Source organism: Phyllopteryx taeniolatus, chromosome 16, assembly GCF_024500385.1.
Source record: "Phyllopteryx taeniolatus isolate TA_2022b chromosome 16, UOR_Ptae_1.2, whole genome shotgun sequence".
Classification (NCBI taxonomy): domain Eukaryota; kingdom Metazoa; phylum Chordata; class Actinopteri; order Syngnathiformes; family Syngnathidae; genus Phyllopteryx; species Phyllopteryx taeniolatus.
This window is the reverse complement of record NC_084517.1, coordinates 13,592,587-13,605,725: the sequence shown is the minus strand read 5'-3', so window position 1 is coordinate 13,605,725 and position 13,139 is coordinate 13,592,587. Positions and strand designations below refer to the sequence as shown.

The 13,139-nt window shown below is 41.3% G+C and overlaps 1 protein-coding gene across 15 annotated transcripts in view; it reads left to right on the top strand.

Annotated features, from left to right (window-relative positions):
• cacna1aa (calcium channel, voltage-dependent, P/Q type, alpha 1A subunit, a) overlaps nt 1–13,139 on the top strand; it is an 86,559-nt gene that overhangs the window by 19,230 nt on the left and 54,190 nt on the right. For all 15 annotated transcript variants that reach the window (XM_061749338.1, XM_061749337.1, XM_061749334.1 and 12 more), the window contains 5 exons: nt 7,486–7,577; nt 8,497–8,649; nt 8,806–8,993; nt 12,394–12,497; nt 12,649–12,764. In XM_061749338.1, coding sequence (XP_061605322.1) covers nt 7,486–7,577; nt 8,497–8,649; nt 8,806–8,993; nt 12,394–12,497; nt 12,649–12,764 — 653 coding nt within the window. The remainder of the gene's footprint in view (nt 1–7,485; nt 7,578–8,496; nt 8,650–8,805; nt 8,994–12,393; nt 12,498–12,648; nt 12,765–13,139) is intronic.

Below are 13,139 nucleotides of genomic sequence, written 5' to 3'. Positions count from 1 at the left end.
AAAAAAAGTCGTTCACATTTACTACTGCACTTATGCAGAAATTGTGCATTTGATTGTGTATGTGAAATTAGATTTTCCCTACATGGCCATCCATCCTTAAAATTCCCAAATGCCACTACCTCTATCGTAAATGTGTTCTTCAAAGCCACAGTAGGCTTTTTTTTTATCTTAGCATTACAGGTATGTGATGTCACAGACTGACTGTTGTTGTTGGGTTTTTTTTTCTTTTTTTTTTGCTGTTTATTGTTTGGTCACTTGACTCAACATACAGTCACAATGTCAAAATGTAAGTGCCAAATCACTGAACTTTGCAGCTTGATATGTTGATGCGCTAGCAAGTATGTGTGCAAAGGTCTTGGGCCACCATAGGAAATTGTAATGACCGTCATTCAGTAGAGCGTCGATAAACAGGGTAGACTGTTAGCAAAAGTGGGGGGAAAGTAGCGAGGCAGTATTCACGTCTGTTTGTTGGCCACTACCTGGTTTAATGAGGATTTCCTAACCTACGGGCAGTACCAGTATAGTTATCGAGGTAAACAGTTAAAAAAATAAAGGCCCATATCCACACATTTATCCAGAGCCCCACCCATAAAGAATGGGTTCCCCTTGGACTTTGCCCCACTCCTCTACAAACTTTCATTATTATTATTATTATGTTTTTGTTTTTGTTGGGGTTTTGTTTACATAATCCTGCAAAATGTACTGTTTTACTAATGAGTGCTGTGAAAATGGTCACAAAAAGCAACAACTTAACTTACACTTTTACACGGTAGTGTACATAAAACGTGCTCATGTTTACTGGACATGCACAAGCTTAATGTCTAATGGTCTTTTTCCGGTTCAAACATTTTCATTGTCACTCATTTGCACACACATACTCATTCAGGTAGGGTGTTTTAATGCTTTAAAGAAGAGAAAACATAAGGCCAAGCTCATCCCAGAATAAGGTACTGAAAACAAGTCTCAGTGAGTTGTATACAGAGGTGGGTTGAGTATTGTACCTCAAGTAAAGTACTGTTAATTTAGAATAGTATGACAAAAGTGAAAGTAAAAAAAGTAGCCCTCCAAATAATTACTCGGGTTAAAGTACTCAGTGAAAAAAAGCTATTCAAGAGCTGAGCACCAGATGAGAAACATCAGATTTTTTTTCCAATCAGAGCATGACCGTCAAATGGACAAAAATATAAAAACGGAATGTGCAGAAATATCACTTTAACTAAAATAATAATTATGAAATATACACAAAATCCCAAATGGTGTTCGTTTAGAACACTTTTGATCTCACTTTTTTAACATATCTGTTTGTTGGTACTTACCACTAGCCTGCTTGCTATTAAATGCTCATTAACTGTTTAGGTAAAGTTTTAAAGTAACATTTTTAACAGTCTTAGAATAAATTAATCAATGTTAATAGTGAAATGTATAGGCAATAAAACACTGCATCTTGACTTGAATGACGAAATGCGTAATGAGTTGCATCACCCATTTTAACGTGCTGACATTCTTTGAATGTGATTACAATCATCCATCCATCCATTTTCTGAGCCGCTTCTCCTCACTAGGGTCGCGGGCGTGCTGGAGCCTATCCCAGCTGTCATCGGGCAGGAGGCGGGGTACACCCTGAACTGGTTGCCAGCCAATCGCAGGGCACATACAAACAAACAACCTTCCGCACTCACATTCACACCTACGGGCAATTTAGAGTCTCCAATTAATGCATGTTTTTGGGATGTGGGAGGAAACCGGAGTGCCCGGAGAAAACCCACGCAGGCAGGGGGAGAACACACAAACTCCACACAGGCAGGGCCGGGGATTGAACCCAGGTCCTCAGAACTGTGAGGCTGACGCTCTAACCAGTCGTTCACCGTGCCGCCATGATTACAATCACTTATTGTAAATTCCAATGTACAGTAAATTCTCCGTATACTGTTTACCTGTTAACCAAATACATATACATTACTGTAGCATAGATATATGGAAGTATATACTCTATTTGTAGAATTAATCCTTTGATGCTCACTGACCTGTGTTCCTATGAGGTACGCAGATACACACCTTTATGTGGCTCTCACGAGTGTGTTTTTAGCAGCACAGCTCCTTTGAACATGAAAGGCGCTTGGCCTTTCCATCCATCTCTGGCCCAAAGCTTTGATAACACACTGACCGCTGTGCAGAGACAAAACGTGTGCAATTTCCACTTCAAACATTCCCTTCCATTTCCTAGGCACCTCTTGTGGACTTGCGGCCGCTCTCTTCACAGACATTCAAAGACAAACACACTTTAACATGACTTTAATTAGATTGGCTGTCCACACTACAACCTTATTGGATGGTGGTGTGATTTGTGTGCAACTGTGTTTCTGTGCCCAAATGTGTGTGTGTGTGTGTGTGTGTGTGTGTGTGTGTTGACCTGCGTATTGTAGTAAATTGCCTGAGTGATTTGGCGCTTGGAATACGCTAGTTGTTTTTTATGCCCACTATCGATTATTGGTCCAATTACACTTACTTTACAACCATGCTTACAGTGCATCTCTGCAACCTTCAGCTCATTTTATATACAACTGATGAATGAAGGAAAGGAAAGGGGAAAAAAACAAGCATCCTTCCAATTAATTAATAAAAGAAAAAGTGAAAATAAATTGAAACCTTTTCCTTTTAGTGACTATAAGGAGAAGAATGAGTGAACTGTAGTCCCTATCACCCATACTCATTGTTTGAGGGTGGTATGAATATAACATTAGAGAGCATTTTGGATAATGGCCATCATAACAACAGCAAAAAGATAAGTGGAGAGTGTATTTGGTCAGCCTTGTAGACACAACTAATTAGCCTCATTTAGCTGAAGTCAGCAAGAACACAGATGGCAAGTGGGCACGTAAGATTATGTTTTTATAATGTGTTACATTCCCGTGAGTAGGGGCAGTGGGAAGAGCAATAGTGCTTAACATTACTCAAAATAATGAGGGTCCCTCTTAAAAATGGCTGTATTGCATACTGTTTGTGTGTTTCAAGGTGTATTGTAGACAGCCTGTGATCATCATCGGATGTTTTCTATTTGTTATAATACTTTTATTTAAGGACCTACCTTTCATAGCGCATTTGGGAAAATTGTTCACACCCAATATGTTTGATATCCCACCGCTTCTGTTTGTTCTGCTGTTGTGTGGGTGTGTGTGTGTGTGTGTGTGTGTGTGTGCATGCGTGTATGTGTCTCATACATTGCGTCTCTATATTAAGTATATTGTAAGTTGTTGATGCACAAAAAAGATAGAGGGGAAAACTCCTCCTTTGGCTCTGTTACCAAGGTGATACAGAGATTCTATCAATGAGCCAATGTTGCTGTTGCCATGGAAACACTTATGAATAAGAAAGGCCAGAGTAACCGTGGAGACGGTGTGAATGAGGAAGTGCCTCATCGACCTGATAGTGTTTGTCATAGCAGACACTGCTTATTAAATGGCACTATGCTTTATCATTCGTTAGATAAAAAAATGAAATGAAAAAGGAACATATTTTATAGTTATAAATGTAAATTGTGGCCAAGATTTACAACATTGGGGGGTAGACAGTAGAAAATGCTAGCTACTTTAGCATGATCTTAGAGGCGAATTCTCACTGCGGCATCTGAATTTACTGTCCAACATTCTCTGTTGTGAATGACAAGCTCTTAAATTATGGGATGTCAGTGCTTGCAAGGCAGCTGCTCCTTTGTGCTGCTACACTATCAAACCCACTGGGGCTCATGTGTCATTACATTTCCCTTACCACTCCGCAATGAATCTCTTTGGAAAGTAACTTCACTGCATTGAGCCTATTTTACTGTGCACAAAACTACAATTAATAATTATAAATTATGATTTCCTACTAAGCATGTTCCAGTACTCTGACTCCTCAATTACAATGTCTGAATTACATTTAAAAACAAGGCCATTGGCTACTTTAATGTATCCCTTTTTCTATATGTGCATATGCTTCAATAGGGTGACCACACCACTGGGATTTAGATTTTCAAATTGTCTGTAATTTCATTATTTCAGCCACTTTTTTTCAGTTTCATCATAAAGATTACCCTCCACAACCATTTAAGGCAGGGGTGTCCAAACCTTTTCTTCCAAGGGCCACATACAGAAAAATCAATGGATGATTTTGACTTTAATTTATAAAACACACGAAAATAAGGTCACCCCCCTTGAAAGTGTAAATCCTCTTCCTGCCTTTGGGTGGGTTGATATAGATTTTTCAAGTGCATCTGCCTCAACATTTTATTTTAGGGGTACAGGAGGGGGAAAATTCAAGTATGAAGGGTACAGAACCAATTCATTGAAGGACATTTCTAGGTATAAAACCCCTTAAGGTACAATGATGCACTTTTTATTCAGTCAATGTACATAGTGGTGAGAGTACTTGCTCCGTGACTGGACCAGGATGCTTTCAGTTTCATAACAGCCTCCTATGATGAGTTGATGTCACACAATGTCATTTCAAGGGCTCTATAGCCACCACAAGTGATGACGTGCCTCCAGTAGGTACCACGGGAGAGGGCTTTCCAGTCACCACAATGCAGTGTTGAAAGCGACATCTCAGGAGCACCCATACGTCTGAATGACTATCAGCCAGTAGACCTGACTTCCAATAGTCATGAAGTGCTTTGCGAAGAAAACTCCATCAACTTCGCTGTGGACCCTCACCATTACGAATACAGGAGGAACCGCTCCACTGATGATACCAGGAGAGCAAGAACGCCTACGTCCGCCTGCTGTTCCTGCGTTTCACCTCGGCCTTCAACACCCTCATTCCACAGACCCTGGTGCAAAAGAGGAAGCGGAAGGCACTACAAAAGATGATAAAGGAAATTATAAAGGAAATTGTGGGGGTCAGCCTCCCCACCACTACAGACATCTTCACCAGCAGGTGCAGAAAGTGGGCTCTCTGCATCATCAAAGACTCAACCCATCCTGCACGCTCTTCCATCTGCTCCCCTCGAGCAGCAGGCTACGGAGCATCCGATGCAGGACCACCAGACTGAGGAACACCTTCTTTCCGGAAGCATTTGTACCTTTGTGCACATTCACAACTGCAAATAAGTATTTCTATCTTTTTATCTTGTCTTATTTTATCTAATTTCTTATTTTTATTGACAACCCCAATTCCAATGAAGTTGGGACGTTGTGTTAAACATAAATAAAAACAGAATACAATTATTTGCAAATCATGTTCAACCTATATTTAATTGATTACACTACAAATATATGATATTTAATGTTCAAACTAATAAACCTTATTGTTTTTAGCAAATAATCATGAACTTAGAATTTTATGGCTACAATACGTTCCAAAAAAGCTGGGACAGGGTCATGTTTACCACTGTGTTACAGCTTTTCTTTTAACAACATTCAATAAACGTTTGGGAACTGAGGACACTAATTGTTGAAGCTTTGTAGGTGGAATTCTTTCCAATTCTTGCTTCAGCTGTTCAACAGTCCGGGGTCTCCGTTGTTGTATTTTATGCTTCATAATGCGCCACACATTTTCAATGGGAGACAGGCACTCTTTTACTACGAAGCCACGCTGTTGTAACACGTGCAGAATGTGGTTTGGCATTGTCTTGCTGAAATAAGCAGGGGCGTTCATGAAAGAGACGTTGCTTGGATGGCAGCATATGTTTTTCCAAAGCCTGTATGTACCTTTCAGCATTAATGGTGCCTTCACAGATGTGAAGGTTACCCATGCCATTGGCATTGACACAGCCCCATACCATCACAGATGCTGGCTTTTGAACTTTGCGTCCATAACAGTGCGGATGGTTCTTTTCCTCTTTGGCCCGGAGGACAAGACATCCACAATTACCAAAAACAATTTGAAATGTGGACTCGTCGGACCACAGAACACTTTTCCACTTTGCGTCAGTCCATCTTAGATGAGCTCGGGCCCAGAGAAGCAGACGGCGTTTCTGCGTGTTGTTGATAAATGGCTTTTGCTTTGCATAGTAGAGTTTCAAGTTGCATTTACAGATGTAGTGCCGAACTGTGTTTACTGACATTGGTTTTCTGAAGTGTTCCTGAGCCCATGTGGTGATATCCTTTACACATTGATGTCGGTTTTTGATGCAGTACCGCCTGAGGGATCGAAGGTTACGGGCACTCAATGTTGGTTTTTGGCCTTGCCGCTTACATGCAGTGATTTCTCCAGATTCTCTGAACCTTTTGAGGATATTATGGACCGTAGATGATTAAATCCCTAAATTCCTTGCAATTGTACGTTGAGGAACATTGTCCTTAAACTGTTCGACTATTTTCTCATGCACTTGTTTACAAAGAGGTGAACCTCGCCCCATCTTTGCTTGTGAATGATTGAGCAATTCAGGAAAGCTCCTTTTATACCCCATCATGGCACCCACCTCTTCCCAATTAGCCTGTTCATCTGTGGGATGTTCCAAAAAGGTGTTTGATGAACATTCCTCAACTTTCTCAGTCTTTTTTGCCACCTGTCCCAGCTTTTTTGGAACGTGTTGCAGCCATAAAATTCCAAGTTAATGATTATTTCCTCAAAACAATAAAGTTTATCAGTTTGAACATTAAATATCTTGTATTTGTAGTATATTCAATTAAATATAGGTTGTACATGATTTGCAAATCGTTGAATTCTGCTTTTATTTATGTTTAATACAACGTCCCAACTTCATTGGAATTGGGGTTGTATATTTCACAAGTCTTGAGACCCATTCAGCTAATCTGAGACCTTGGGTATCAAATATTGTGCCATATCATATGTAAATGTATGTTGTTACGACAATTAAAGTCCTTGAATCATTGAATACTAGATCCTGTATGTTACTTGCTGTTTCCAAGGAGAGCAGTCTGATTTGAAGTCTGCAGTGATTAAGGGTCTGCTGTGTCACTGGAACAGAAGAAAGCGGAAATGTGTCAAAGTGACAGAATGAAAAAGAAAGACGGAGAAGTGAGAAGGAGGGATGATTCACTCTGTGCATCAGACGAGGGACTGACTGGAGGTCTGGCGGCACAGGGGAACATCTTTAGACTCTCCACACACGCACATGCACACACACCATCTTGTTTACCATTCTTGAATTGGCTTTCATTCTCTAACGCCACATCAGTTTCTCCCCAGTCTGAAAACACTTTGAATGCACTAAGAATAATTTAAAAAATACAAAAATAGACCGAAATGTACTAGTCAGCATCTCTCATTTTCCCTTCCGTCATGCCGATACAAAACACCGGCTCCTCAACCCATTCCTTCCCTCGACCTGATACGCTTCGCCGTCCGGCTTCACTTGTCACCGCTATTGATCAACTCAGCTTCTGCAGGATTTACATACAATGTGTCTGCAGTTCATTGTAATGACGCAAAGTGTGTTTGTGTTTCTGGAGAAGTATTCGTGCAATGTGTACAGAAAGGAAAGTACAACAAGCTCGACAAGCTTAAACATTGATTGCCCCTTTACATTTGTCCCATTCTCATTAGGATTCTGTCCACTGTGGGCTCAGATTTTGACCTGCGGACCCTCAGAGCTGTTCGAGTTTTGAGGCCCCTCAAACTGGTGTCTGGTATTCCCAGTAAGTGTGGCATTTAAAAGAACTGTGTTGCATTTTTTTTTCCTGTTACAGTTTCTTGTCCCAAAATTGAAAAAACAGCTGTGAAATGAAAGTTCTATTTGGAGGTTTAAAAATAGCTCAGAGAAGCGTTTTGAATCAAGGTTTTATACAGCTTCTTTGTTGTTCTGCATGATGCACCCAACTAAAGTGGTTCTCCTGTGCACTCTGCTTTTTTATTTTTTATTTTACAGTTATTGCGGCAGTCGTGTTCCAGCAGCACTGCATAGCTATTTATACCCTAGATCTCCACTACGGACCTCAACATACATGTCACGCCGCACCAATTAAAAAAAAAATCTTTAAATATAGTCACATTTGTGTGTGTGTGTGTGTGTGTGTGTGTTTACCTATTAAAATAAAAACTGAAAACTTAGATATTAGAGGTACATGCTTTTCATTAGATGTTGATGGTATTTTTCTTTTTACAAACATTTTTTTATAGCATAGCAAAACTAGCAAAATTAAGTATAGATTGTGAGTGTGCATCTTGATTAATCATATTTCTAACCAAAGCCATAAAGCCCAGTAAAATCTTAAAAAATATCTTCAGAGTGCATGAAATGTGCTCAAATGGATTTTGTAACCATGTCAGCTGTCTTTGAATGTTCCAAAATGTTGGACACAGCATTGTACTTCCTCAGCTGGGTCTTGCAAAGCTCCGAAATGGAATTAAACCCAAGATGAAACAGACGAATCGGAATACTAAATGAAAACATTGGAAGATGCAATTCAGTGCAGATGGTCTTTTTAACTAATCCACTTAAGTCGTAATAATGGAAATTCCAATTATTTAGTCAAGAACTTGATTTCTAAAATGCTGTTTTACGTTAATAGAAGTTGCAGAAATATGCACTTGTGGTTTCTACACTCCGCCTTTTAGGCCTACAGGTGGTGCTCAAATCCATCATGAAGGCCATGATTCCTCTGCTACAAATTGGCCTCCTGCTTTTCTTCGCCATTCTCATGTTCGCCATCATCGGCTTGGAGTTTTACATGGGCAAATTCCACAAAACCTGCTTTGACAATCACACAGGTACAGGAAATGAATATTATGGGTGTAGGATTTTGACCAACATCAGATTGCTCTTATGTCTAGCTATTATGATATCCATCCACTGAATTAATATAAAGAAATATACCATATTTACATGTTGTTGTGAGACATCTCTCAACTTCTGCCTTCTGCCAGGGGAGATCCGAGAAGAGTTCCCATGTGGGACGGAACCTCCGTCGCGATTGTGTCCAGAGGGTACCACGTGTCGAAAGTACTGGCTCGGTCCAAACTATGGCATCACCCAGTTTGACAACATCCTTTTTGCTATCCTCACCGTCTTCCAGTGTATCACAATGGAGGGCTGGACTGAACTGCTGTACTATGTAAGTGAAGAAGTGAAGTGAAAAATTATACATTTCTTTCATTCTTCTAAGATATTACTCCATTTTTGGAATCAGGACCTTAAAGGTGTTGACTGCATGTGAGTTTAATGTGAATTTCCTTCATGGTCACCATAGCCTTGTTGCGGTTGACTCACTTTATTTCTACATCAGCAGTGCTTGTCACAAGATGGGCTGCATCAGCACAGCCAGTCACCTGCAGCAGATTATCAATATGACAATATGTGTTTGGTTATCATTTAAAAACGGTTTATGTTTCGTTTTTGTTTTTCAGAGAACAATGGCTGTTTTTCAAAATTGTTTAAAGGACACATTAAATGCGTTTTCTCCCACAATTTAAAACAGTCTTTAGGAGGCCTTCGCAAAACTAGTGTATTTTTACGGCGAATAAATTACACAAAGTTGGACGGTACTAATTAGGTGACTTCTGAAGGCAATTGATTGCATTGGATTGTATTTAGAATATCAAACTACAGGGGCTGAAAACAAAGCTCACCACACTTTTTAGATTTATACTTCCTTTATAAGTCAAATGTTGAAAACAGTATAATTTTCATTCCACGTCACATTCTGTTGTTCTATAACATCCATCCATCCATTTTCTGAGCCGCTTCTCCTCACTAGGGTCGCGGGCGTGCTGGAACCCCGGTCCTCAGAACTCTGAGGCTGACGCTCTAACCAGTTGTCCACCGTGCCGCTCTATAACATAAAATCTGAAATAAATACATTCAAGTTTGTGATTGTAAGGTCACAAAATGTGAACAAATTGCAAGGTGTATGAATACTTTTTCAAGGCACTGTATACTCCTCCCAGAAAGCGCAAAATCAACAATTTGGCAGAAGCAATCCTGGGTGCGCACAGTTTGTCGATCACCTTCCACATATGTTTGTGTGAGCAATAAAATGTGCTCCCGTCTTTGCACGAGCTAACCTTTAGTAAATCAGGGCCATGACCAGTCGTACCTGTAGTAGCAGGTCTTCTGAATTTGTTTCCATGTGTTTCCAAAGCGCGGCACGGCGGCCGACTGGTTAGAAGAAACACTGCATCAGTTTGGTTTCCTCCCACATCCCAAAAACATGCATGGTAGGTTAATTGACAACTCTAAATTGCCCGTAGGTGTGAATGTGAGTGCGAATGGTTGTTTGTTTATATGTGCCCTGCGATTGGCTGGCAACCAGTTCAGGTTGTATCCCGCCTCCTGCCCGATGATAGCTGGGATAGGCTCCAGCACGCCCGCGACCCTAGTGAGGAGAAAATGGATGGATGGATGTGTTTCCAAAGCTTGACTGACAGCTTGTCATCCAATCCTATCCATCCATCTATCCATCCATTTTCTGAGCCGCTTCTCCTCACTAGGGTCACGGCGTGCTGGAGCCTATCCCAGCTATCATCGGGCAGGAGGCAGGGTACACCCTGAACTGGTTGCCAGCCAATCGCAGGGCACATACAAACAAACAACCATTCGCACTCACATTCACTCCTACGGGCAATTTAGAGTCTCCAATTCATGCATGTTTTTGGGATGTGGGAGGAAACCGGAGTGCCCGGAGAAAACCCACGCAGGCACGGGGAGAACATGCAAACTTCACACAAGTGGGGCCGGGGATTGAACCCCGGTCCTCAGAACTGTGAGGCTGATGCTCTAACCAGTCGATCACCGTGCGGCCCCAATCCTATCCTCACTGTGGATAGGATTGGATATGGATATGAGAGGATTGGATATGGATATGGATATGAGAGGAAGTTTTATAAATGTTGGAAATGTAATACCAATGCTATTTTTCCTTTTTTATACTCCAATTTCCAGTATTTCATCATATGTCTTCTCTTATATCGTGCTGTCCCTTTCACGCGATATCTCTCCCTGTGTCCCTCATTCCCGGTGCTGCTCTATATTTAAAAGGGCCTGTTCAGCCAGAGTTATTCTTGCAGCTGCTGGGGAGAGAAGTGATAAAAGTTTAATGGTAGAAAAAAAGGGTTTGCGGTACATTGGGTACACAGCAGCCATGCCAGTTTCCGAATAGGCAGAAGGAAAGGATGAGACGAGGCAAGGCAGGGGGCTATTAGGGCAATAACCCGTTGTGGCGAAGAAGGGAGCAGGACTAGAGGTGGGCTCAGGAAGGGGATGTTGATCAGTGAGAGTGACAAGGGCTTTGAAAGATCACAAGAAAGGAAGGAAAGATGGTGGGAATTCAAGTAGAAAAGATTGCAGGAAATAATGGATGACTAAATCCATAATGATTGCGTGGATTTTCTCCGGGCACTCCGGTTTCCTCCCACATCCCAAAAACATGCATGAATTGGGGACTCTAAATTGCCCGTAGGCATGACTGTGAGTGCGAATGGTTGTTTGTTCCTATGTGCCCTGCGATTGGCTGGCAACCAGTTCAGGGTGTACCCCGCCTCCTGCCCGATGACAGCTGGGATAAGCTCCAGCACGCCCGCGACCCTAGTGAGGAGAAGCGGCTCAGAAAATGGATGGATGGAGTTTGCTGTCACATGCTTCAAAATGTCTCATTCAAGCAAAAATTATTGAGAGTTGAGTTTCATTTTCAGGGCACAAGAACCTCCACCAAGGCTCAACAATCCTGATTATGATCATTACTAAATTCTAAACCTTCATATAACTGCCTCCTTCATTTACCTCAATGTATTCACCCATCCATCCATCCATTTTCTGAGCCGCTTCTCCTCACTAGGGTCGTGGGCGTGCTGGAACCGATCCCAGCTATCATCGGGCAGGAGGCGGGCTACACCCTGAACTGGTTGCCAGCCAATCACAGGGCACATACAAACAAACAACCATTCGCACTCACATTCACACCTAGGGGCAATTTAGAGACTTCAATGAACCTACCATGCATGTTTTTGGGATGTGGGAGGAAACCGGAGTGCCCGGAGAAAACCCACACAGGCACGGGGAGAACATGCAAACTCCACACAGGCGGGGCTGGGGATTGAACCCCGGTCCTCAGAAGTGTGAGGCAGACGCTCTAACCAGTCCTCCACCGTGCCGCCTCAATGTATTCATTAAGTTCTAAATGATTCAACAATACTGTGGGAAAATTTTAAAAATAAAACCAAAACGGCACTGTTAAAATGATGTAAAAGTAGGTAAAATGACTTCTGGACATGCCTCTTCATTCTAATCCACATAAAAAATGTATTGGGATGATGGGATCTTCCATTCCAAATTACCCATCCCTCCACAACATTGTTGCAGAAATTAGTTTTTGAGTAATCCTGCAAACTAACACAAATACGGGGATAAAAACGAAGAAGATAATTGTTATTAAAGTGACATTGTCTTAGCATCACCTCTGATGGCGTGTGTGTGTGTGTGTGTGTGTGTGTGTGTGTGTTGTGTGCGTGTGTTTCCAGAGCAACGATGCCTCAGGGAGCGCATGGAACTGGATGTATTTCATCCCCCTTATTATCATTGGCTCCTTCTTCATGCTCAACTTGGTGCTGGGTGTGCTGTCAGGGTAAGGATCTGCGAGAAATGCATGTTACTGGCAAAAAAAGAACAAATAAAAACTATACATATTGTATATATTGTTTTTCCCAGTAGTATTTGAAATAATTCACACCAAAACATCAGATTGAATTGTTTTATCTGCATGTATATCCTCACAGGGAGTTTGCCAAAGAGAGGGAGCGAGTGGAAAACAGAAGTGAGTTCCTGAAGCTGAGGAGGCAGCAGCAGATTGAAAGGGAACTCAATGGTTACTTGGAGTGGATCTGCAAAGCTGGTAAATAGATGTACTGTATTGTAGCTCTTCATATACACAACAATGATTTGAAATATTGAAACTTATTTTTTTTTTTGGAATATACGCTTACCATCCATTCCGTTAGCTACGCCCACACAAAACATATTGTTTCATTAACACATCCAAGAACTGGGTTTGTTGGTGACCCCAGTTTTTAGTTTTTGAACATTATAAACGGTAAAGAAAATGGATGTATGGATATTGTCACAGTTTTATTCTGAGGTGTATTTTGATTTTTGTGACTTCATCACCTTCCAGTTACAATTCCAATGTAAAGCTTTTGATATTGACAATGTTAAACATCTTGTTCACGTCATCGATGCCTGTCGTTGCCTGCAGTTAACTTTCACCCGT